The sequence below is a fragment of the Perognathus longimembris genome, chromosome 9, assembly GCF_023159225.1.
Source record: "Perognathus longimembris pacificus isolate PPM17 chromosome 9, ASM2315922v1, whole genome shotgun sequence".
Taxonomy (NCBI): domain Eukaryota; kingdom Metazoa; phylum Chordata; class Mammalia; order Rodentia; family Heteromyidae; genus Perognathus; species Perognathus longimembris.
In genome coordinates this window covers 63,832,908-63,860,411 of record NC_063169.1, presented here as the reverse complement: position 1 = coordinate 63,860,411, position 27,504 = coordinate 63,832,908, and the positions used below count along the sequence as shown (strand labels likewise).

Sequence of the window (27,504 nt, the reverse complement as noted above, 5' to 3'; positions counted from 1 at the left end):
AATAATTCTCGTTTCTTCCACTGTAGCTGCCAAGAACCTACTTAAGGGTTTCAAGAAAAACCTTTCTCCTCTTTCACTCATTATCAGCTCTTAATATTTCCCCTTATTTGTCTTTTGTTTAATGAATTCGTTACGAAGATCTTCTTACAAACCTCCCCGATCAGCTCATTAAAATTAGGCAAGTTTTAAGAGTTACATAGTGAAGGCTTATGCCTTCAACCTGCACAATCACTTTAAAGCTAAAGGTTGATATTTATAGTGAAGATCATCATTTTCCCCCACATAGTTCATCTTTACAAGATCTTCCATTTTTAATATTGCAGAGGCTCAGGTTGCCTTCTGTATTTGTCTCTCTGTCAAGTAGTCCCTCCGTCCTCAGAGCTGACCCTCCAGCTTGTCCAGGGAGAGTCTCAGTACTAGGCAGAAATAGCAATCCTTACTCAGCACTTCGTGTTGCTTAGAAACCAGAAACAGGAATTCCCATTGGCTTAGAGTTTTGAACACATGAGTTGTAGATGTCATGTGGGAAAATGGAGTTGCAGACAACTCTTAGCCTTGTGCACCTGACCCATCCCTGGACTTAACACCTCCCTGACCTGAGGGGTAACAAGAACTACAGTACTATGATGACATATACAGAACATAGCATGGTCAAACTGAGGCCTGGTATCTACAGCAAAAAAAAAAAAAATGTAAAAGAGAGCACAGAGTCTTCAATTGGATTTCAGTATTCTTTCCTCTTTATAGCAATTATAAAGAGGAAACTTACAAAGAAGAAAAATTGCCCAAATGTTGGCAATTATTGGCTCCCTTATGGATCTTGGCAAATTGTTATTATTGTTGCTTTATGATTTTCAGCATTTCTCCAGGCTTCATCACGAACTGGTGTGGCTTTATTAACAGAATAGTACATGCATGTGTATAGTTTGTAATATGTTTTTTAAAGTATTCACACACAAAGTTAACAGTTCTAAAAATTAGATTCAATTCTGAAGCATTTTTTTTCCTGCATGTATTATTTACTGAAATAATTTGACAAGAATTTCTACCTTGTCAGGTTTGAGTGGCTTACACCTAATCCTGTGTATTTAGAAGGCTAAAGCCTGGAAGATTGCAGTTCAAAGTCAGCCTTGGCAGAAAAGTCCACCATACTCCCATCTCCAATAAAATCAGCAAAAGGTCACGCTAAAAGCTTAGCTCAAATGGTAGAGCACCAACTGAATAAACAATCTAAGCAAAAATGAAGCCCTGAACTCACATTCTGGTATAGACAAAGAGCCAAAGAATTGTGTGTATATAGAGCCAAGTATGGTGGCACCTGCCTGCCGTCCCAGCCCTTAGGGGGAAGAGGCAGAAGGGTCATGGGTTCCAGGCCATCTGGAACTATGTAGTCAGGGTCTATCTCAAAAAGAAAAGAATGGCCTATAGTGTGTGGATGAATAGCCCTTCACCCCTCGCTGATGATAGCGAAGCGTGTGCTTGCCATGTTGCTTCACGACGGCATCTTCTCATCTCCTGTAGGACCTCCTCAAAGGACTGGGCTCAACCAAGGATTCCCTGTTCGTTCTCCAAGAGCTGGGAGAGCAGCTCAAGCAGCAAGTGGACGCCTCGGCCTCGGCAGCCATCCAGTCGGACCAGCTGTGCTTGAGTCAGCAGTTGCGCGCCCTGGAGCAGGCCCTGGACAAGCAGCAGAAGGCACTGCAGGTACCCAGCTCACACTCAGGGCGTGTGAGATAGATCCAGGCTGTTTTGTGACATCGGGCATAGATGCAGGGCACACATGATTCATCAGTGAGACGAACCCTTATCCCAGAGCAGAGCTTTGACACACAATTGCCTGTGGGGACAGGGGAGATTTGCCTTGCTCTCTACAGGGTCATGGTCAAATTAGTTTCGGGGGTAATTCTCTCACCAATACCTGTCGCCGTGGCATGCCCAACTACAAGCGCTGAAGGGCTTTACAATTCATATCAGTATTTATGTATTCATTTCACAGCTCTTTAGAAGCACCATAAATACAGTTCATCATGCATGTCAAGAATAACTTTAATTGGCTGTCAATCAATGGCAGGAAGCAATAATGCTACTCTTTAGACAAGTTATATCAATGAGGAAATGAAAATTTACATGATCCTAACCTTGTTCTTTCAGGAATAGCATCTTGCTAGTGGCAAGTGGATATAAGATTGCGCAATTTTAATGTCTGCACGCTTTTTGTTATGTTTCATTAAGATGTTAATTCATCTCAGTAAGGTCTATGTTTCTTTTGTGGAACGAAGGCTGGAGTCATTGACTATGAAACCTTTGCCAAGAGTCTGGAAGCTCTGGAGGGCTGGGTCGTGGAGGCTGAGGAGACTCTTCAAGGGCAGGACCCCAGCCATTCTGCTGACCTTTCCACCATCCAGGAGAGGATGGACGAGCTGAAGGTAGGCGTGTTCACATCCACATCCCAGCTCTCCATCTTCTCTCCGCACAACGAGAAGAACAACTCACGACTGGCATGTTTACACCTCCTTCTTCTCTGGCTCCATGAAGCTCTCTCGGCTCTGCCTGCTGAAAGGGGAGAGCTGTGTACTGACCATCAGCGGTAGCCATTTGCCACCCCCCCCCACCGGAACACCCTAGAAACCATCTCACACACACTTCCTGCCTCCAGCCAGCCCCTACCCCTTTGTAGCTCTGTTTCTCACGTCATAAACTCTCAGTTGAACCTACCTCCTGTGGACCTCACTGGCCCCCCTCCTCTGTCCTCAAACCCCTGCCAGAACCATCTTTGCCCACAGAGCTTGACTCAATTACTTTCATCTAGGCATTTCATTTTGTGGCCATATGTCAAAAATATCACATTGTACCCAGTAACGATACATAACTATATATACATATATATGTGTGTACACACATATATAGTAACAGTTTGTCTTTGAGCTGTATTAATAACAATGAAGCTAGGGGAATGATTAAAATAGTAGAGTGCCTGTCTAGCAAACCTGAGGCCCTGAGTTCAAACTCTAGTACTGCAAAGAAAAAATAATATTAATATCCTTTAAAAAATAAAAAGGTATTTTGCTAAATTATGAACTACTTTTTAAAAAATCAACACAGGGCTGGGGATATAGCCTAGTGGCAAGAGTGCCTGCCTCGGATACACGAGGCCCTAGGTTCGATTCCCCAGCACCACATATACAGAAAACGGCCAGAAGCGGCGCTGTGGCTCAAGTGGCAGAGTGCTAGCCTTGAGCGGGAAGAAGCCAGGGACAGTGCTCAGGCCCTGAGTCCAAGGCCCAGTACTGGCAAAAAAAAAAAAAAAAAAATCAACACAATATATACCACAAAAGAAATCACATACATCGTATCACAGGGTCCCTCTGGTTCACCCTAACTGGGTTCCCGTGGTTAGTATAGAGACCAGAGCGGCCAGTCGGGGCCAGCACCTCTCGGTCTCCACCTTACCTCAGCTGCTCTTCCTGAAATGCTGTGCATGCCCCCCTTCCGGACACATGGGAAGCTACATCGCTTTCCGGCAGGACACTTTCGTGAAAGTCACCGAGCCTCTTTCCATCCTGCCATATCCTGCTGTTCGGCTCTGTTCACGGGAGTCTTTGGTTCCGACTGTGCATTCCACTCGCAGAATAGCATCTTCTGTAAGCTTCTTTCTGTACCAGCGCAAAGACCAGGTTTTGATCCAGTGCGGATTTCTACTTGTGGAGACCTCACCATCTCTAGTTAGCCTTTGGCTTTAATCAGTGAGGAACGTTCGTTCTTTCTTTAGGGGCCATGAGCCTTTTGCAGAATGTGTTGAGGAAACAAAGGTCTTCGATAGTTTCTCCTTCCCACAGCCAGCTCCAGGATGGAGAGGAGAAGGTACCCGAGGGGAGGCCGAGCTGACAGCTCTGTCTCACACGAGGGCAGGAAAGAGGTTGGAAACTACAGACCGCTCTTTTGGTTGAGCACCAGCTCTGAGCTTGGAGACAAGGACCTAAAACAGAGGCTTGTAAGATAGTGAGTGGTTGTTTCCAACTCAGGTGAAGCCGTATTCTAACCAGCAAGAGCCCAAACGACATTTTCTTCACCTGCCTCTACCCCTTGCTATGTGTCCATTTACTTCATTTCTGTCCCACTCTTTTTTTCCTTTAAGACTTCTACTAGGCTTTTCTTAAATATTTTACTTATTAATTTATTGGCATTTTCAAAATTTATTTATCATGTGTTATTTTGGGAGATTCACAACCTACAGACCCCAAATTCAGAATCATTTTTTCCATTCTTTGTATGTATTATATTCAAAAACTTTCCAGCATTTAACAGATGAATAGAAGATATAGCATCGACATGTCCCATTTGTCATTTACTAAAGGAGTTATTAAAGTATCGATATTATTTATACCATGCTATTTTCTCTGGTTCATTCCTACAATGCTAACTTGTTGTTTAGGGGATGGTGTATTCCTCCATTGAGCTTAGTTCTTCCATGTCCCCTTGAAGGAGTAAATAAGTTCTGTCTGGGTTTTGGTATTATAAATACTGTTTCCATGAACAACTTTCCATATACCTTTGTGCTCACATGTGAATAAAAATATTGTTGGGAGGAAAAGAAAAAGAGAACAGTAGAACTTACATGCTGGGATTGTTTTGAGGAGAAAACGACAGATTACTGATAAATCTGTTACTTTATTGTTTGTGGTAAGAGCTATACTATTACAAAACTATGACTGTTGTTGAACAATCAAGAAGCAGATCCGCATGGATAAATTAAATATCCAGTCATCAGCATGACTTTTAGCTGTGTAGATAGAGCATGTAAATGAGACGATACATGCAGGCCGTTAATACACAGTAAAGTAGCCTGGCGGCAGTACCGGTGGAAGAGGAGAGTAAGTGGTTGTGGTAAGTGGTTCAGATGTGCATGGCAGACCACCAAGCAACTTCTTCCTGAAATCAGAGGTTCACGATGCCCACGGAAAGCTCTTTTCTGCCCATGTGCTGAGCTTGCTTTTCTTTATCTAGCCCTGCCTTCTCTTCCTTACAGGGACAGATGTTAAAATTCAGCAGCCTGGCTCCAGACTTAGACCGCCTCAATGAGCTAGGATACCGGTTACCTCTGAATGATAAGGAAATCAAAAGGATGCAGAATCTGAACCGCCACTGGTCTCTGATCTCCTCGCAGACCACAGAGAGATTCAGGTGGGGAAGATGTTTCTGTCACTCATTTCAGTTTTCTTTGTTCAGTGCTGCTGTGGCAGAGGACCAGAGACTGGGTGGTTTATAAAGAAAATGAATTCATTTTGTCCTACTACTGGGGTCAGAGAAGTCCAAGATCAAGTTTTCAGCAGGTTTGATGGTCTGGTGAGGGTTGATTTCCAAGATGGAGCCTTCTTTTTCATTCTCCAGAAAGGAGAAACCCTTTAGCTGGGCACTGGTGGCTCACGCCTGTAATCCTTGCTACTCAGGCGACTGAGATTTGAGGATCACTGTCCAAAGCCAGCCCATTAGCCACCAGAAGGAGGAGTGGAGGGAAAGCTATGTCCCATAGTATAGAGTGCTCATCTTGGGCAGAAAAGCTCAGGAACCATGCCCAGGCTCTGGGTTCAAGACCCATTACCAACAAAACAAAACAAAAAAAAGAAAGAAAAGAAAAAAAACAAAGGAGAAACCCTGAATTCTCACATGGATGAAAGCAGAAGGACCAGAGAGCCAATAGTTTAGTGCCATTCATGAATGGAGAATCCTCAGGGTCCAATCAACTCTTAAAGCTCCACTCAGTGCTAACACATTGGCCATTTTTAAATGTCAGTTCTAGTTTTTGACAGGGACACTTCCAAACTACAGCACACAAATAGATCATAAATTCACTCTTTTCATCCATTTTTAAATTCGAGGACTTCCCAGTAATACTGATAATAAGAGTTTGAACTGAAAGTGAAATCTCAAATGATAAAATAATTTGCCATTGTTTAATACACCATTTATGGCATTTTTATTATTTGTTTATTTGTATACAATATTAGAGCTTGAACTCAGGACCTTGAGCTCTTCTTGCTTTTAAGTAAGATTATATACTCAAAGGATGTGCATAATTTGCATCATTAAAAAATGTAATTTTTTTACTTTTTTAAGCTTTTAAAAAATTCTATGTTTTGTCAACATGAATGCTTTGTTATGGTTCAATTAGGATTGGAGGTGGAAAATATTTAGTCTAGTTTTATGCACTAGAGATAGGAAGAAGAGCAAGATAACTATTATTCCCGGTCCCTTTGTCCTGTCAGCAAGTTGCAGTCATTTTTGCTTCAGCATCAGACTTTCCTGGAAAAATGTGAAACATGGATGGAATTCCTGGTTCAAACTGAGCAAAAATTAGCCGTGGAGATTTCTGGCAATTTCCAGCATCTTCTGGAACAGCAGAGAGCACATGAGGTGAGTTTTGCAGGTAGCCTTGGGGATAACAGGAGAAATGAAAGAGTTTTACAAAACATTGTCCAATATCATGTGGGAAAATCAAAATGGTGCACCTGGTCCACTCACCTGCATTTCCTCTTCCTTACTTGCACTTGGCTTTTGAAGCCTTAATCCTAATTGGTCCAGTTCTCTTCTTTGTGCACATTCATCCTCGTTCATTCATGGGTAGCAGCCACCAACAACACAGTGCAATGTGTTGTGTCAAAATTGGGGTGAAAGGCTGCTTCCTGGGGAAGGGAAGAAAGAATAAAGAAAGTAATGTGGCTTTCAAATTAGGCTGTACACAATATTCATGTAGCCAAAGTTAATCACTTAAGAAACTACACTTTGATTAAAAAGAAAGACTTTGGCACATCATATTTTTGTTTTTTACAAAGGCAAATAGAAATTTTATGCCAGAAAATCAAATTATCAAGTATCTTTAAGCATACCTTTTGATTAAAAAAAAGAATTATAATGGGAAAGCACCCGTGAGACCCTAGATTCCAATCGCAGGACCTCCAAACAAAAGAAGACAGTGGGGAGGGGAATGAAATACATGAACTGGAGATAGAAAACTTTACCTGAGAGAAGAGAAAAATATGAACCAGAGCTCGACTAAGAAATGCTAACCTGAAATCACTTTGCTGCAATTTTTTTAAAATAGAATTTAAAGATTGTAAAGTATCCTTAGATCCAGTTGTTCTGAATTGATGGATGAGGGACCCTTACGGGGCAAAGGGCTGCAGGAACCAGTGAGTGTCCAGAGACACACTGCTGACGGGGATACAGAAGAGAAGAAGCTACTTTGAAAGACATGTGGGGGCTTCACCACAGTTGCCATGTCACCTAGAAATTCCACTCCTACCTTTCTATTCACACCTGTACACCTGTGACTATATATATGGGCATGTATATGAATATATACATATACATGAGCATATATCTGTGTATGCATATGTATATATTTATATATGTCTTTATTTGTTTATATATTCTATATCCCCAAGATAAGTGAGCATGAGTCCACTTAAAACCTTATTCGAGTACACTGTTCACATTGTGTGTAATGTCATAAGTGATAGTAGGCAAACATGGAAGCAGATCAGATGTCCATCAACGAATGAATGGACAAATTAATACTAGTACAGACTGCAACATGAGCTGAACCTTGAGAACCAAGTGAAGGACTTCACAATTGAAGGCAAGTCGCGTGATTCCACTGAGGTGAAATGCCTGGATCCAGCCATCCAGGCACCGAGACACAGAGATGAGTAGCTGCTCAAGCTGGTAATTGAGAGGGAATGTGGAATGATTAGTAATGAGTACAGAGTTTGTTTGAGGCATGTTGAAAATGTTACATGATTGCAATGTGATGATGTTGTACAAGCAGGAGATAGAATTAAGACTGTTAAATTCAGCCTTTATGTATTTATTTATTTATGGCAGTACTAGGGTTTGAGGTCAGGGTCTCATGCTTTCTAGACGAATGCTTTACTACTTGAATTTCACCTCCAGCCCAAACATGTAAGTTGTGTGAGTTGAATGACAAACGAATTCTACTGCAATAAAGCTGTTTGCAGGGGGGCCTGGGTACAGTAATCTCAGCTAGTCAGGTGGGGGAAGCAGGAGGACCACATGAACCCAGGAGCTCAAGGTCATCCTGGTTAATAGTAAGCTCCCATTCATCTCTAAAGGAAAAAAATCAAAAGTAATTTAAAAGACCATTAATTTATTATTTCGAATAATTTTTAACAGTATTAGGAATAGATCTCAGGATCTCATGTTTTAGTAGCATGAGACTTACCACTGAGTTGTTATTTCTTTATGAGTGAAATAATTTTATTAACCTAGTTACACTGAAAAGCAATGTGGACAAAAAGACCAGAACACAAATTGTATATTAATTTACTGTATTTAGTGCTTTTGAAAGAAAAGATGGACAGGAACGCATAGTTTTGCTTTTAGTCACTTAGTTTTATAAGTTCCTAACTAAACTTCTTTCAGTTCCACTTGTTGAATATTATTTTTATTGTCTTTAAGTAGATGTATAGAATGGGTTTCAATTCAACGTGTCAGTTTAGGAGTACAATGCATCTTGATTAAAGTCAGGTATTTCATCACGCTTCTCCTTCTCTCCCAAGTCCACTCACCCCCTCAAGTTGCTGGTTCTATCTTCACCTATGCACATTAAATATAGTGACTGCATCCACAACCCCTCCTCTCTCTATTTGTCCATCTCTCTCCCCTTGACCTCCTCTTCTCATGACAACACAAGTTTCAACTTGCTGGGATTTATTTTGTTAAACTATGAGTGAGTTGGACATAAGAGTTACACCATTGCAAATCTATCATCAGCTAAGATGATTTCTTAAAGCCTTTTAAAAACATTATTCCTCCATTGCTAGACTTAACATATATTCCAGTTCAGTTGGAGATACTTTTTAATCACCTTGTTAAAATGAGAAAAGTTTTCAGTTAATTAAGGACTCTAAATATGCTCTCTCTTTCTTTCTCTCTTTCTCCTTCCCTCTTTTAATTATAGTTGTTTCAAGCTGAGATGTTCAGTCGTCAGCAGATTCTGCACTCGATCATTGTTGATGGGCAACGTCTTCTAGAACAAGGTCAAGTTGATGACAGGTAGGTCTTTGATAAATTAGTATGAAGAAAGGTTGCAGCAAATTAGTCATTTTCTTTTTTAATGTGATTAGAGGGCATCTATCCAATCTTCCTAAGGCAATTGTACTATCATAGAGTCTTAATAATTGGAAGGAAAGGCTTGTCCGAATCTCGGAAATGAGTGAGCATTGAATCTTTGTAGAGAACTGCTATTACATGATATGAAGGACAGAGAGTAATTGGAAATCACCTAGCCAACCTTTGCCAGTCATCTGTAAGGAGTGGAATTAATGAATAGAACTGAATGAATTGTGTGCGTGGTTTGTAAACAGATGCTTCTAATATTCTCATGCAATTATGGCAATTGTATACTCAAAGGAGCATAGCCATCACTCGTCCAGGTCACTGATTTAGAGATGAAAGATCTGAGCCCACAAATATGAACAGATTTGACCAAGGTCATGGAACTAAGTGACCACTGAGTCAAGCTTTGTGCGCCTGTGGCTGGGTAGTAGTCCATATTGAACGTCTACTAGCCCGCTTCCCCAAGCTGCCAGATGCCCTCCATGTTGGAAAATGTTTTTCCAACTTCCAGCCACTGCATTCAGCCTGAAATATTTCTCCCTCTTTAATGTTGTGAACAATTGCCTATTAAACATAGTCTCTCTTCTCTTAGATTTCCAGCATGCAAAATGGCAGGGTTTTTTTTTTATGACATTTATATTTCCTAGAAAGGAAATTGTGTTTATCTCATCAATCTCTGTTTATAGCTGAAGAATTAACCCCGTTTGTTTTATTATACATGAACACGTTTCCCACGTTTAGGGACAGTAGTTGTGATTATAATTAATATATTTTCAAAATATAGGAAAATAAATCAATTTTATGGAGAATTTTGCTTTTAATGTTTTGGACGCATTTCTAGTTTTAAGTGGATATTTCTTTGGACGTGCATGAAAGATTTTCCTGGTTAAGTCTGGAAAAACAAAATGTGATGTCATATTTATTCTATTCTGAGCAAGCCAGACTTACATGCGAACTCTCCTGAAAATTTAAGGCCTTCAAGAGAAAACAAATTCAAATGCAATTAACTTTTGTTTTCAATGAAATTAACTTTTATCTTTTATTTTTACCATCCTTCAGCCAACTCTCTAACAATATCATAAACACTCAAGTCACTTAGTAAAATAAAATTCAGGATTTCTTCACAAGCCAACATCTATTAAATCTTAAACTCTTGGGTTTTGGGAGAAAAAAAACAACAGCACACCAAAGACATGAAAGTGGGAGAGTTGATCCTGAAGACAAAGAGTTTTTAAAGGTTGCACATGAAAAAAGAAAAATCAGATTAGTGCCTATTGACAATAGGAAGGTTCCAGATGACAAATGTTTTTGTGTTTTTAAAAAAAATTAATGTGCGAGGCTTGTTTGGTTGAGCTTTGGTTTCAGGAGATAGCTTAGCGCAGCTCGATTGTGCACAGCAAAGACCAGGGCTCCGAAGGGACCCCTAGATATGGTTACTTGGAATACAAAGCCATCTACATGGATCTTCCAATTCTGATATTCCACATTTTCGTTCTGCCCAGACATGCAGACACCTCCCATTGGCAAACACCAGTAGCCCAATGCTTCAGAGTACTTGCAGGAGGCCTAGTGGCAGGTCGTGAAGTCCGACGTGCAATTCTCTCTGCCTTCTCCTCCATCTCGTGGCTCGCCATGCTAAAGAAGGCGCGCCTTGGCTAGTGCAGAAGCTCCACCCTGGATGATCGTTGCTTCCCCGTGTGATTATTTCTTCCGCAGGGACGAGTTCAACCGGAAGCTGACGCTCCTCAGTCACCAGTGGCAGGGAGTGATTCGCAGGGCCCAGCAGAGGCGCGGCATCATTGACAGCCAGATCCGCCAATGGCAGCGCTATGGAGAGATGGCAGAGAAGCTCCGGAAATGGCTGGCCGAAGTGTCCCATCTCCCCGCCTGTGGTCTGGGGAGCGTGCCCATACCTCTGCAGCAAGTGAGGACCCTCCACGACCAAGTGCAGGTAACCGGCGCGCACGCGCCCTGCCCTCCAGCCTTTCCTGCTCTCCCCTGCCCAATCCGTCCTGGCCTCTGCTTTGCAGAAGGGCTGGAGCCGCAATGGAACCAGGGCAAAGGTTGCTCTGTGATGCAAACAAAGTATTCACAGTGATCGGGTGTCTAGCCATGTATGTGACTGCCTCTCACATTTGTATCTATGTGCATGGCAAAGGGACCTGACTCCGCCGCTCTCCACAAACACTGCGAGCTCTGGGTCAACCCTCCCCCGTTTCTTCTGTCCTCCCTCTAAGGAAGAGTCTTCATCAGCTCTCTCGCCTATCAGTTTAGGAATCTGAGTGCCATCAGGGAGCTCTTCTTGCCCATGGTTCCCGCTCCCCATGTGTCATCTAGCGTAGGAGTCACCCAGGACTCTCTCCTGGGTAGACAGGCACCGTTTAGCCTGTCTTGGCACATCCAGTGCAAGGCCTTCTTCCATCTCACTTTCTACTCTGCTGATAAGTGCTTTATTAAAACTTTAATCCAGAAGTGGAAATGTGGCTCAAGTGGTAGGGCACAAGCCTTGAGCAGAAACAAACAAACAAGCAAGAGAGAGCACAAGGCCCTGAGTTCAAGCCCTGGTATTAGGGAGAAGATTCCTTTGTGGGATGCTCACCACACCCGTAATCCTGGCTACTCAGGAGCTACTCAGAGCTTCTGGATCGGATGGCTAATCCGAGAGGCTCTCATCTCCTGTTGGCCAGCAAAAGGCTAGAAGTAGAGGTGGCTCGGGTGCTGGAGCACCAGCCTTGAGTGAAAAAGCCAAGCAAGACTGAGAGGCGCTGAGTTCAAGCATAGACAGAAAAGCACATCCAAACACGTCACCCTTTCCTACTTCATGTTACTCTGCATGGCATCAGTCATGTGTATTATAAAAGCCAATTTCCTAGCTAGCAGTGGTGGTGTCTGCAATCCCAGCTCTCAAGTATCTGCACCAACAGCTTCCTAAACAGCCTGGGCTCCCATCGCAAGACTGTCTCGACCCAAAACAAAAAGCCAGACACCCACAAGGACAGTAAACAGAACAACAAGAAAAACAATTCCTGTGCAAAACATGGCTGTGCTTCATCTTCTGCCAGTTCGTTGCACGCATCCCGCCGTCGGCTTCCAAGGCCGCATGTGTTTCCTGACATCATCCGAGTCCTCACGCCCGGGCGAGCTCTGGTGGCACTCATCTCTTCTGCCTTTTTTTACATGTTTTTAATTTTTGGTTGTGTGTCCTGGGGCTTGCAGGACCTGGGCACTGCCCTTGACCTTCGTACTCAAGGCTGGCTGCTCTCTACCACTTTGAGCTGCAGCTCCGTTTCCAACTCTTGGTAGTTAATTGTAGATAAGAGTCTCACGGAGTTTTCTGGTCCAGGCTTGCGCTGAGAGACAGCTCTCAGATCTCAGCCTCCTCCTGAGTAGCTCAGATTGCAGGGCTGGGCACACTCATCTCTGCTTAATCCCGTCACGCCGTATGTTTTGTGAACACTCATGCAGCACTTACCACTGGGAGGAAGACTCTGCTGTCCACCCCACACCGGGCCCAATGTCCCTCAGTGCTCCCTGGATGTCGGTCTTTTAGATAACAGATTTCACATTGTATCAAGAGTGTATTTAACTGGAGGGCAGGGAAAAAAAGTCTCTGCCAGTATTCTCATTCATTTTATACACCATTCATTCATACATAGCATAGAAGCTCAGTAAATAAGTGCTTGCTGGATGAAAGTGTGCATGCTGTATAGGACGGACATTTAAAAGTATTTCACCGAGCTGGGGGCCAGTGGCTCATGCCTGTAATCCAGGTTACTCAGGAGGCTGAGATCTGTGGATCGTGGTTCAAAGCCAGCGTGGGCAAGAAAGTCCATGGGACTTTTACCTCCAATTAAACAACAAAATGGCCACAAGTAGAGCCGTGGCTCAAGTGGTAGAGCACTAGCCTTGAGCAAAACAGCTCAGGGACAGCAGTTCAAAGCCCAGCACTGGCATACACATATTGAGGATACAGAGGTAGAGTTAGAGTTGGGGGAGATGGGGGAGAATGATAGTAGGGGGTCACATTGTCTAAGATTCATTTTACTTCAAGACTGGATTTTTGAATCAAAACCTTTTTGTAGAACTACCTAAAGATAATTGTTTAAATAAGAATATATGAAAATAGAAATACAGTGGTAGAATAGGTGAAAATAAAAGCTATAGTCTTAGAATAGGGACGTGGTGGAGACAAGGTGACGCGATGCGGTGTGTTTCAGTTCAAGGAGAAGGTGTTCCTGAGGCAGCAAGGCAGCTACATCCTGACCGTGGAAGCCGCCAAGCAGCTCCTGCTCTCCGCTGACAGCGCCGCCGAGGCCGCCCTGCAGGCCGAGCTCACTGAAATCCAAGAGAAGTGGAGGTTGGCCAGCACGAGTCTGGACGTGCAGAAGAAGAAACTGGCCTTCTTGTTGAAAGTAAGTCCAGGGAAAGCAGCCCTTCTAATGCATGCAGATGTCTTCCCCTTATCTCCTTTGCAAAGCAAACCGTGCACGATCATGGGGCAATAAATACCGCCTAGGATTTTGATCCTCCGTTTCTTACTTGGGACTTGGTCCTATCTTGCATGGACTGGAAACGTTTTCCAAGTTTTAGCACTTCATGCCCCAGCGAATTAATTTAAACTCTAATAAGACCATCCAAGCTCTCTGATTTCTCCTGATTAATGGCCACTTCTAAGACTTGAACCATGTGATCACTTTATAAAGCCAGACAGAAATTCAACAAGTTGGGTCCACTCCCTAACTTAAGACTCTAAAATGCTTTTGAAGATTGCTATCTTTTATTTTTATGGCAGGAAAAAAACAATGCCAAAAAAAGAGAGAGATTCTTCAGTTTTCTTGGTTTATCCAAGAAGATTACTGTGTAATAAAATCTCCAGGAGGCATATTAAGCCCTGAGTTGGGTATCGCTTGAATATTGATCTTTTAGTAAGTTTAAGGAAATCTCAACTTAGGATCAGGGATGGAGCTTGGTGGCAAAACGCTTGCCTAGATTCACCCTCATTTCCCATAAGAAGCTGATCACACTCACTGCATTCTTTGTATGATATTATCGTTAAAGAGCACTTGAAGAAAGACCTGAGCCTAAAGTCATGTAAACCCAAGTGAAAACCATACTATAAACCAAGCAACTTGGTTAGCAGAACCTATCTAAATCTCATTTTCCCATCTGTGCAGTAGATATATAATTCCATCTCCTCCATTCATGTGGCCATGGTAATGACTTAATGAAATAATAACAGTAAACAATGTAGTATACTAATAATATATAATATATATATTCTATATAATAATATAGAATAATGTGGTATAATAATAATGACAGTAAATAATGTAGCACATACTGGAGCACTAAGTAAATGACAATAACTAACGTTGTTGATGTTACTTTCATTTAAAAAAATGAACACGGATTCTAAGGTTTTATACATGTTGGCAATCACCAGTACTTTGAGATGATTATCTATTAAATGTGCTTTGTCATTGTCTAGACAAAAGGGAATGAATCATGTTAATGGAGCATATTTTGGATTTTTGTTGCATATAGCAATCATTCTATGATTTTATTTTAAAATATATTACTTTCTACATAGAAACCAATCAATCAAAAAGCTATCAAAAGACATCTATAAAGCACCATTATTTGTACCTCGCAGAATTTATCAGTAGTATAACATATCTGATTTCTTTTTACTTGTCTTGATGTCAGGAAGGGATTTAAACAAGTTGTAACTCACTCTGTAAAGAACATGTTAATCATATTTTTTTTTCTCTTTTCGTGTGTGTGATGTGACTTTTGGAGAATTCCCAAGACATAATCCATTCTGAGGTGTGAGTCACAGCCTTTGCTTTTCTAGTCTGTCTGTTGGATCATATATAAAATACCCATTTTGATAGATGTTTGCTGACCATGATATGAAGTCACTTGCTTATATTTTACTTCATGTAATGAAAGACTTGGTTATAAATTCACAGTCCAGCTCACCCTAGGAAAGGGAAAATTGTGCCTTTTCCCCCCACTAGAGTTTATTATACTTTGAATAAATATGCTACATCCTGTTTCCTGCAGAAGTATTTATGAACTCAAAATGTTGTGTTCGTACAGCCTCATTTTGGTGTATCTTCACCTCAGTTTCTCTGTTTTTAGCTCTCAACCTAGTGTTCTACGTATGTCTGCCAAAAGTATCATCATTCCTTATCCTGTCTGCTTGCTGATTCACTGACACCTTTTAATGTTATAGAAAATAAGTAGCTTACATTGTTTGTGTTTGATCAATGATCAGCCATTGACTTTATACTGATAATTTTCAGGAAGTGCTAATTTACCAAGGATGTTGTTTCAATTTTAGCAGAAATAGGATTGTTTTGCCTGAAACAGGATCCTTCCATCATCACTGAGCACTGAAGAAGTGACGAATTTTGTGTAGTCTGGAAACACAGATACTATAAAAGAACTAACCCAGGCATGATGGACAAAGATTTTGCCTTCTGTTTTTCTTTCTTTTGAGGGTGGGGGATGCTCTAGTTGGTGAACTACTTGTAATCAGGAAAAGGAGATGAGATTATACACTGTAGAAAGTTTCATGAAGGGAATTAAGAATGAGAATCCAAGGCTAGTATCAGTCCACTTAGAAAACAAAGGCCATTTGGAGTAGTAAAAGGCTGCTGTGGACATTTCATATAAAAGGCTGGTATAGGAACAATACCTAGGAGTTCCGATGCCAAGAATAATGGGTCAGAAGAGAACGTGGAAGACCCCAGACTAGAAAAGACTGATGATAGTGAAGGATGTCGTAAAGGAAAATACATCTTGAGTCCCACCGTATTAGCTACTCTAATTCAAGTTGTATCTGTAATACCATTTGTCTTCCTTGGTGCTCAGTAAATTCTCATGTGCAGAGTGGGCCACTGGAGAGGCAGAGACTGAGAATAGACACTATGGCAGGATAGACCACATTAGCAATATAGAGGAGACTTACTTTGTTGAAATTCTTTCTAATTGTATTGATGGGATACATACAAGTTAATGTGCACATAATCAGTTTGTAGATAAAGAGGCAGTCTCCAAGATAGCTCTGAAATTATCCTAGAACACTACCCAAATTGTACTGTCAGAAGCAGCTATAGCTTCCAGTGCAGTATGTAACCTTTCAAAACAATGTGTGCTTTCTATTGTGAATGCATGGGGAATCTCCCTTCTTCAGAGAGGCTGCTCTGCCCACATACCTTACAGTATCTTCTAGGAAACTTGGCACTACTTGGCAAACCCATTTTGTTCTGCTGGTCTCAGGGCTTAAAATTTTGGGCACTGTCCCTGAGCAACTTTTGCTCAAGGCTACCACTCTAGTATTTGAGCCACAGCACTACTTCCAATATTTTCTGTGACTAATTGGGGACAAGAGTCTCACAGATTTTTCTGCCCTGAGCAAGCTTCAAACCATGATCCTCAGATCTCAGCCTCCCGAGTACCTAGAATTACAGGCATTAGCCACTGGTATTGGGCTAAGTCTGTTTCTTTATTCACCTATTTTTTGCAATACTAGGTTCAAAGTTAACTTCTAACACTTATTATGCATATGTTTTACCCCTTGAGCCATCCTGCCTTGCAATCCTTCAACAGTTACAGTTTGCATTATTTACATTTTTAGCTGGGGAAAATGGAGACCCAGAGCTTTTCGGTGCTTATGAAAGCCATACAATTCACAAGTAAGCGAATTGGATCTGAACTCAGATCTAATCCTGAAAACCATATCTATGCAATTTCCTTCTCTTTCCTGTATAGGACTGGGGTAAATGTGAGAAAGGAATAGCTGATTCGCTGGAGAAGCTCCGAACTTTCAAAAAGAAGCTTTCCCAGCCTCTCCCGGATCACCATGATGAGCTCCACACAGAGCAAATACGGTGCAAGGTAAGCGGCTGGATGGAGAGGAGCACCACGCCCTGCGCCTGCGCCGGGCCGGAACAGAGCCCGCGGGGGCGGCCTCCAAGTCCATGCCTGTGGTGATTTATGAGGGGATTCATGATCCTGGGGGACGCTTTTATGGAAAACAGCTCTTTGCTGCAACTTGCTTGACTGATTTCTTACAGTAGATGAAATTGTAGACTCATTTATAGATTACCCTGAGGAAACAAAAGAACATTTAAATCATAGCATTAAAAAAAAAATTCAAAAGCTAGGCCAAGGGCAATCAAAGCAATCCTTCACAGCTTCCATATTGGGGAAATCACTGTAGTAGAAGTTGAATCTACAGAAAGAAGGATTGCCTTGGAAAATCTGCAGACAGTGGCCCTCCAGACTCTTGGGCAAAGAAAGCAGGAAAAACAGGTGATCTTAGTGAATGTAAGTAGTCACCCAATCCTTTAATTACTCAGGGCTATCACTACCGCAAGATTGTGAGCAACACCTTCAGCCGTATTTGGAAAGAAAGCAGTAGGCAACACAGACTGCTCCCCGTGTAATGAGATCACGAGGACTTGCATGATTTAGTGGCTATCGGATTTACTACGTGCACACCTGTGCAGCCGGGTGGAGGGCCTGAGCGGCACTTCCTGCAGAGCAGTGTGCTCGTTGTATCACAGGGACCTTCAGAAGTCCTGTTATCCAAAGCACGCATTTCCTTGCACTCCGAGTCATTTGGACATTATTGTTCTGGAGTAACTCTGCTTAAAAGTTTGCAAGAGATATTTTTGAAACATGAAAATGATAGAATTAGGAAAGGTAGAAGGTAGGATACTTTACAACATGGATGGTTCAGTGAGTGAACTATTAAATTATCTTGGAGCATTGTACTATGAAGTATGGTAAGGCATACTTATGACTGAGGTAGAACAATCACAACTTTGAGGACATAGCCGGAACCTTTGCCAATGAAAAGTATGTGAAGGTTACAAACGTTGAAAAGAATTTATTTTAAATCTGTGATCATCAATTTATAAGAAATACATTAAGCAAGGCTTCTGATAGCCAAGAGTGGACATTTTAGGGATTCTTTTACCAAGCTAGTGACTGTACCAGTGTGATTGCAGTTGGTATGAGGTTATTCTGTTACTTCTCTTTTGAAGATAAAAAAATTGAAGTTTCTAAAGGTATAGTAACTTTATAAATGTAGCAAATATCACAGTTGTTTGAATTTAGAGGATTTTTGTTGTTGTTGTTGTTTTGCCATTCCTGGGCTGAGCACTGTCCCTGGCTTCGTTTTGCTCAAGGGTAGCACTCTGCCACTTGAACCACAGCACCACTTCTGGCCATTTTCTATATATGTGGTGCTGGGGTATCAAACCCAGGGCTTCATGTATACAAGGCAAGCACCCTTGCCACTAGGCCATATTCCCAGCCCTAGAGGCCGTTTTTTAAATCAGATTGATATGTAGTAGACAGAATCATAAATAGTTGGTTTCTGATGATATATTATTTGCTTTTCTCTTACTCTCTTTTCTATCTCTTTCTTTCTCCCTCCCTCCCTCCTTCCTTCCCTCCCTCCTTCCCTCCCTTCCTCCCTCCCTTCCTTCCTTCCCATCTCACTATGTTAGCTCAACTTCTTTTTGAACCTTGATTGTCCAGTCTCAGCTTCCCGAGTGCTGGGATTACCGAAATGTACCACCACAGCAGCACTATCGTTTCCACCTTAATACACAAATTAAATCTGGCACTCAAATTGATATGGAAAAAAAGCAAAGTCTTTACGTTGATATAACAATCTAATATAGCTAAAGATATACAGAGAAATGTTGTGCCCTTAACTTCCATAGATATACTTCGATGTTTTTCAGCCAGATGCTGTTACTAGGGGCCCTGATTTTTTTATTCCCCCGAATACTTGAAAAATATCCTGTTTTGAGCTGTTAGATTGAAAGGATGTATTTCAGTCTAACTCTCTGCTACTCTTTCCCAAAATACCCTCAGCAGCAAAACAAAGCAATTACCTTGAAAATTCAAGCTAAAACCTTGTTTGCCTAAATTGCCTGGAAAGTTAGCTACAGACAGTACCATTAATTACTTTTGCTTTTAGAAACATGTCTCCGATGTGAAGAGACAAAAAGAGAAGGAATAACTCATGTGAAATTCTCTATTCATACTCTAAATGAGCTGGCAGAGAACATGAGTTACGCAAATTGCAAGACTAGTCATTCGTCAAAGCATTGCAAAAACTAATGTCAACTCATTCAAATATTATTATAAGGATTTTCCTCCCTTAAATCATTCCATGAAAAGGACAAATACATAATCAGCAACTTAAACAAATCTCTGCTTCACGAGAGGATGTATTCAGTGCATTATTTAAACTTAAGTAGTAAAGGTACCAAATCTTCTCCATTGTGACGTTCTATGTCTATAGAACAGACCATGGCAGCTCATCATGTAGAACATGACGGTTCCATCTGGGCTGTTGCCTTTTCAAATATTCCATTGCTGTGACCAGTAGTTAGGACTAACCAAAAGGATGGGTTAGGGGTTTGCGACATCCATTTAAAGAAGATGAATGCACGATGAAACTTCCGCTGTAGGAAAGCCATCAAAAAATGTTTCAGTGACATGATAAACAGATAGGAAGGAGAGTCTGAAAACACGGTACTGTGCAACTGGAAACCCTTGGCAGTTAATCAAATTAATGTAGGAAATAACTAAGGCATATCATGAAGAGTGGGAGGGAAAGGAGATTCCAGAATACTGCAAATCACTGACAAGAGACGACCACGGGTAAGCCAAGGATTCTGTTTTAATCTAGGAATTAGAAAGTGCAGTTGGGACGTGGACGGAAGACTTGTCGGAGCTGACACTCCTGAGGGACACTCTCTCCGCCTACATCAGTGCCGAGGACATCTCCATCCTTAGCGAGCGCATCGAGCTTCTGCAGAGGCAGTGGGAAGAACTGTGCCACCAGGTAAGGCAAGCTTTAGCCCTGGGAGCAGCTCACCTTGATGGAAAATCAGGAAGTGATCCACACTGGGACCTACTCTGTGATACAAAGCGTGGATGGACAAAGGCTATTGCGAGAATATTTCACATGAGGACAATTGTATCTTAACGTTGTGTTTTTGAGTCCCCTACACTGATTTCTCTTCCTTTCTTATTCACTGGATAGTGTAATAGACTTTATGAGGCTGGCTCACGCCTGTAATCCTAGCTATTCCGGAGACTGAGATCTGAGGATTGTGGTTCAAAGCCGGTTCAGGCAGGAATGTCTACAGGAAGAGATGTGTGGCTCAAAGTGGTAGATTGCTAGCCTTGAGCAAAAAAGCTCAGGGACGGCATCCATGCCCAGAATTCAAGCTCTACAACCAACCAAAAAACTAGATAGATAGATAGATAAGATAGACAGACAGACAGACAGACAGATAGATGGGATAGATAAAAAGATGGACCAACAGACTTTAAAACCTTGTGTGGCTCCTCCAGCCCAGACTCTTTCTTCCCCTCTAGTTTTCTAACGCAATGTCTTTCCCATCCCATGCCACAACACCTGTGACATCATTCCATTGATAGGCTCCACCCCCAGTATTTTTTCAGTGTATGTCATCATGTGACATGTATTCTTCTTATATGAACACCTGCCATCTAGGTCTAAAACTCTGAGGCTCTTAGATGCCAGAACCATTTCTTTGAATAGCCAGTACCTAGAGAAGTTAAATGTTTGTTAAGTATTGCTAATAATGATACTTACCTTCTTCTAGGGAGAAAGTAGTGACAACATTTTTAATATTCAGAGGTAAAGATGGTTTTGGATTTACAATACGTTTTGACTGGGGAAACTTATGTAATAATGCTGTGGAAGTAACATGATTGCTAATTTGTAAGCATTCAGATGTGAAGAAATTATCCACTCCAGGAGAGTCTAAACATATTTCAAAAGTTGCTGTTGATCATCTGATATTCTGTGAAGAGATAAATACCTTTCCCCCAGGGGGAGGCCAAACTGCGGAGAAAAAGAAGCTGATGGAATGGATCTATAGCATTTCTAGACTGATTCTATATCAGTCTAAAAATCTGAGGCCTCAGGCTTTCTTATCTCGTATTATTTTAGCCTGGGTTAAATTATTTAAACCGTGAGACTTTAGCCCTGAATTTTGTCAGGCAGCACCATGTAATGTTCTAGGAAGACGAGAGTAAGGCCTAGTTTTTGAGTTAGTGGTTTCCGGTGAACTTCTACAACTATGAAACCACGACAGGAAATAAGCCTGTGCCTGCTCTCAAGAGAAAAGCCCAAAACTTTACTTAAACATCCCTGCTAAGCAGCAAGTGATCTGTCCTGTTCCTTCCAAAGCTGTTGAGAGGTGAGGAGTAGCTGGGACTACAGGCAAACACGAGGAAAGTGCGCTGTAAGTAAACATGGCAGAGCAGGATGGATGCATCAGTGAATCCTGTTGTTTAAGTCAACAAGATTGGTTTAAAGAGTGGCTCATGCTTCCCACACGGCCATGGATTGTACTTGATCTTCTTACTGTTTTTGTTTTTAGAACCGTGTGCAATCCTAGTTAAACTATAAATATGTAACTTCATTGTAACTGCCCGTTGTTTTGTTTCAAAGCGTCATGCTAAAACTATTTGCTGCAGGGAAGGATGTACTTCCTGCTCAGCTGTCTCTGTGGAGGCAACACAGTGGTCTATGGTGCTAGGAAAATGCGAATGTGTGCTGAGCTGACAAGTCACTTGAGGGCTTTGATGAAACCCCAAGAAACAGATGGCAATAGTCACCGATATCCAGCCTCGATATTAGATTTATAAACAACAACAAAAAATGCCACCTTCCTTATGAATTTACACCCTTAGACAGCTTTGGGCTCTGGTTTGTACCCAGTGCTTATAACTTAACCGCTTCCCCTTAAAGTGAAAGCGCTCTGCAGAAGCAAATGAGAGCAATGCCTGATAAACACACCTCCTGGAGATACAGAACACGGGAGGGGCAAGGGGAAAAGAGGAAAAGCTCAGGAGGTGTCCTAGCATCCTATTTAACAGGAGTAGCCATGGACAACAGGGGCAGCCAGCTCTGAGAAGCCTTCAACATGTGCCAGTCCCTTTCTTAAATGACATGCCCGTGAGTGTCATGCTGTCTGCTTTGTCCTGGTATGTTAGATGGTGCTTGACTTATTTGCTACACACAGAAATGCTCATGTAGTGATTTGGGGGCAGAGGTCAGCAGAAATGGCCAGTTTCGGGAATAAGGACTTGGGAAGATGGGTCACCTGGCCTTGTTCCTCTCATCACTGAAAGATGAAGATGAGTTTTCAGTGTCAGCTGCCTGGGAGTTTGGGATCTTCGTGTTTTATTGCACCCTGTATCGAAAACTTCACATTTCTTGGTCCTGTCTCTTCCTGACCATCAACAGATGCCTCCCATTTGTTCAGTGGACTCGCTCCTTATCCCTGCAGGGAGGATAATTAGCACCTCTCAAAGTCACAGGCAGCATCATTTCTGTGGGTGTTAGGAGGATGCTCACATTTACCACTCGGCCATGGCCAATATTTGGGGAAGCTACTAAGAGGCACACACATTCACCTGAAGTCTGAAGGCCAGGGACTTCTGACCTTTCTTAGAAATCAGTTACACATGGTGACCATGTACTTAAGGCTGTCAGCATTCGTTGTGCCAGAACTTTAACTATCCCCATACTCCTGTCTCTGAGGCTGAGTGAAAGGACAAGGCTGTAGCCACCAGAAAATTCAGTCTCAGTATTCCACCCTAGAAGGACTTAGTTTGGGAAGATGGGGTGCTGAATGGCTGCTCTCAGTACCATGCCAAGTAGAGCTTAGAAAAGAATTTGACTACAAAATTATTTGAGAAAAGGGGATTGGTAGTGAGGACTGAACTCAGAGCCTCACACTTGCAGTACAGGTGCTCTACCACTTGAGCCACTCCTCCAGCCCACACAAAACTTTTTAACTTTTATCTTAGCTTTCTCTATTTGTATCAAGTGCATTCACAGACCTTTTGCTGTTCTGTATTATTCAGACTCAAACAACGCTAAATGATAAAGGAAATTATATTAATGAGAAAATATTGGTGGATTTATCAGTGATACCTAATCCAGAGGAGTATTTACTTGAAAAGATCATAGTTAAATCAAAGAAATGAATTTTTAATGGCAGAATTTAAACAAGGATGGTAGATTGATTGTGGCGCTCACTGTCTAAATAGCTCACATGCCCCAGGTTAGCCCTGGGGAAGGTAGAAGGTGCATGGCCTCATTCCTGACATACTTGAAGAAATGAAGACATTTGTGTTTCAGTGAACCTTAAATTTTATCTGCATAATTGTTACAGGCATAATCCTAGGTGAAAATAACAATCATGCACACATATGACACCTGAGAAATACTTTCATGTTCATTTTAAAAAGGAGATTCATTTAAATTGTGTATAAAGTAAAGGGGAAGAGGGATGAAGAATTATACATTTAAGAAAAAATGTGGCAAAATGTCTTTAACTATTTTAGATAGACGATTATATGTCATGGGTGCTTAGAATACAATTCTTTCCATTTTTATTTGTTTGAAATTTCCCACAGTGAAGTGCTGAGGAGAAAATGAAAGTGAGCAGGAAGATGTTTTGCTTAGTGGACTCGATAATGAGGTGGCTGGCATTGTGATTGTGTTCTGCAGAAGAACTTTCCAAGTCTGCTTATCACCACTCAGATTGTATTTTGTTTTGCTAATATGTGCCTCAACTCACCTAGGAACAGTCTTTAGAAACTCAGTCTGCACCAAGAAACAAGACTATTATGAAGTGAGAAGTTTGTAGCCTTTATAGAAAGGGTTATAAATTCAGAAATCTTAGAACTCCCTAATAGTCATCTCAATTAACGAGTGAACAAAGTAGTGGGTTAAGTGTTATCCAAGGAAGATCTTCAGAGGGGATATGAAAAGACCCTTAGTTCCTTTAGCAATTAACCATTAGGGAAGATACCAAAGATTTGGGAGTGGAGGTGTGGCTCGAATGGTAGAGCATCAGCCTTGAGCAAAAACGCCAAGCTAGAGAGAGAGGCTGTGAGTTGAAGCCCCAGCACTGGCACATGGACAGACAGACAGACAGACAGACAGACACAGACACACACACACACACACGCACACACACAGTAGCTTAGAGGTAGGAGGTGTGGGGGAGGAAAAGGAGAGTACTTTCTGATAGCTCAGGGGTTTACCTTGGGAGAAAAGTGTGGACATATTCTAAAATTCTAGTGATGGTTCTACAATTCTGTGAATATAAATATGTCTAATTTAAGCACATGAGTGATATATTAATTACATCTCAGTAAAGGTGCCTTTCTCTTCCCTTCTTTCACCATCCTTTCCAATTTCTTCCTTCTTGGTCATATATTCTGCTTTAGTGGTATTTTCTCTATTTCTGTAATGAGTACGAAGCTGAGCCGGTTGCTCTATGAAGTTGGGTTCATGGGACCCTTTAGTAAGTTGATGTACGTGTGAACTTTGAAGAAAAGAAAGAAGTGTCCGTTGTCGATGACAATCTATGACACTTGCAGGCTGTGGCAGATCCTGCATTTGAAGAGCCAGCAGCTTAAAGGTTTCCACCGCTGTTGCCCATTTTAGTCCACTCGATGTTGTGTTTCTGACTCGTGTCTCATGAGCCCTTTGCATGCCGTCCTGTCTCCAGGCTTCCCTAAGGCGGCAGCAAGTCAGTGAAAGACTGAACGAATGGGCGATCTTCAGTGAAAAGAACAAGGAGCTGTGCGAGTGGCTGACCCAGATGGAAAGCAAAGTCTCCCAGAATGGAGACATTCTCATCGAGGAGATGATAGAGAAGCTCAGGAAGGTATGGGACCTGGTGGCTCGTGTCACTGCTCTTCCTCATGCTTAAGCATTCTTCCAATTGGGACAGAATAAGGGCTGGAGATTGCCTGTCAGAGGGGCACTGTGTATTGGACGTAGTATCCCTTTGATGCAAACTAGACTCACATAGACAGGCTTACCTAACATGAAAAATCTAGAGCGCGTTTGTAGTTTGTGAAGAAATGGTTTCGGGTCATTTATGGGCATCTACCTTTTTTTGTGTGTGTGTTTTAGTTTGTTTGGGTTCCTAATGAGATAAAAATGATCAGAGGGAGGCTAAAAGGAAAAAAAAATATCTCTCGGTATCTGTGTTTCTAGATGTCTATAGATATCTTCTGTCTAAGTATCTATCTGTATCTAGCTAGATTTATATCCGGAATATTTTTAATATCTCCATAGGACTAGTCAAATTGACTACTGCTTAAAACGACTTTGGATGTGGGGTACCAGTGGCTCAGCCCTATGGTCCCTGCTACTTGAGAGGCTGAGGGTAGGAGGATCACAAAAAAAGTCATTAGACACCCCCCTCCCCCAGCTAATGAAGACCTGGATGCATTGGCACATACTTGTTACCATAGTTACGTAGGGAGACTAACACAGGTGGATCGTGCATAGTTATGCTTGCAGGCAGGAAGTGAGAACCTACTCCAGAAATAACAGCAACCTGGATGTCGGGGACTCATGTTTATAATCTTGGCTACTCAGGAGGCTGAATGAAACTTGGAGATCAAGGTTCAAAGAAAGTCACCCCAGGCAAGACAAATCCAAGAAACCTTTCTCTTCCATTAGCCAGCAAAAAGCTAGAAATAGAGGCATGACTCAAGTGGTAGAGTGCCAGCTATGGGGGGAAAACCCAGAGCTTTGAGTTCAAACCCCAGTACCAACACACAGAAAATAAATGTATTAAAAAATTAATAAAATAAAAATAAGACAAAAATCAGCACTGGAGATGTGACTGAATGCGAGAAGCCCTGCTTAGCAAACACAGGGACTCAAACTCAAACCCCAACCCTGAAACCAAAAAGGATTGTTTCAGTATTGTTTCTGTAGTACTTTTGAATACATAATCATTTCAATATTAGTTTATGTTTCTCCTAGGTTATTGCCACATGTATCATCTTCATCTGACGTATGCTTTATTTTCCCTATTTATTTGTTCATTTTCTTCTAGAATGAAAGGACCACTGGGATGTCATGCCCTGAAACATGACTTGTCTGTTTGGTTCATTGCTATTTCTCTTGGTCTCCAATTTTAGAACTCAGTCTTTACTTCCTGTCTGGAGGAAGTATGATTTCATTCATTCTGACCAAAAAATATCAATGCTTATCAGGAAAACTTATCTTTCTCTATTCCCATACAGAAAAATGTAACTCCAGAAGTATTATGTAACATTAATGATTAATTGTTTCTGTTTTGTATGTAATGCTGCAAATTCTTTGAAGGATGATTTGTTCCTTTGATGTGAAAACTTTTACCATCTGGGATAAAATGATAAAGATACCATTTTACCATTTGCTAATGGAGCACTTTGCTAGTTACTGGGTGTCAAAGAATGTTCTACAAGGCGAGATTAATGTACTAGCTGTCTTATCCAACTGTGCTTAAGTGTGTTTCTATTGTCTTGTTTAACTGTGTCTATAGCGTCACTGTTGCTCATGAAATTCAATTATGGGTATGTAGGGGGAAAAAACTCTCTTAAACAAAATACAACCATAATTTAAAATTCAGAAAAAAATCCAGCTTTCCACAGAGGTAATTTTGTTAAGAAATACTATTTGAAATATGGACTCTTTGAGTTCATATATAAAATATTTCCTGAAACTTAAAAGCCTGGTATGAGCTCGATTCTTTATGGTGTCTCTTTGGTAAAGGAAAAGACTGGCTAAAGAAAAGCTATGAAATTTTGACAACAGAAGAAAAACATTGCTAGATAAATGGTAGCCAGAGATCTTAGTGACCCCTGACACTGACAAAATTTCATTTAAAATATAACCCAAGAGGCTTGTTTCTCTCTAAATGCTTTTTAAGACTTGGAATCATTCCTTTGGAATAAACAATTCTCAGTAAAATCATCTCAAATGTGTGATGCAACATGAAAAACTACTAATAAATGCACCCAGTGCTTTAGTGTCTGAATCCCATAAAAAGGTGGGTAGGTGGGACTGTTGAGCAGGGAGACAGTGCTCAAAACTTACCTGGATCGAATTTCCCTGGCCTCCTTTTAGTGGAAGGCCCTTTGGCGTTGGTTAAAGACTTGGAGGGTAGCCCTTTTATGACACTAATTTTAGAGCAAGGAAGGTAAAAATACACATACTCATGCAAAACTCCTTGTTATTTATTAGTTTGCTGAGATGTTATTGCTCTATGACAGAAACCTCAACCAGAAATGAACTGTTAAGCGGAAAACCTAGGTCCTTTCTCTCACTGTGCAGAAAGAAGAATCACCCTTCCATTTGTCATATTTCTCTTGCTTATGATCCATGTCCAGCTGTTCTCTGTAACCAAAACAAAATATAAAAAAGAACTGGTAAAGAAACTGGGTTGCTGTTTCCCAAGAAGGCCCAAGATCTGCTAATTTGCTAAAAGCACT

The 27,504-nt window shown here is 41.5% G+C and overlaps 1 protein-coding gene across 1 annotated transcript in view; it reads left to right on the top strand.

Annotated features, from left to right (window-relative positions):
• The window catches only part of Syne1 (spectrin repeat containing nuclear envelope protein 1), a 367,506-nt gene that overhangs the window by 293,869 nt on the left and 46,133 nt on the right, over positions 1-27,504 (top strand). Inside the window, 10 exon segments of the mRNA XM_048354307.1 lie at positions 1,522-1,704; positions 2,280-2,426; positions 5,027-5,181; positions 6,264-6,411; positions 8,978-9,072; positions 10,852-11,086; positions 13,353-13,547; positions 16,915-17,040; positions 19,859-20,014; positions 24,738-24,896. Of these exon segments, the coding sequence (XP_048210264.1) occupies positions 1,522-1,704; positions 2,280-2,426; positions 5,027-5,181; positions 6,264-6,411; positions 8,978-9,072; positions 10,852-11,086; positions 13,353-13,547; positions 16,915-17,040; positions 19,859-20,014; positions 24,738-24,896 (1,599 nt within the window).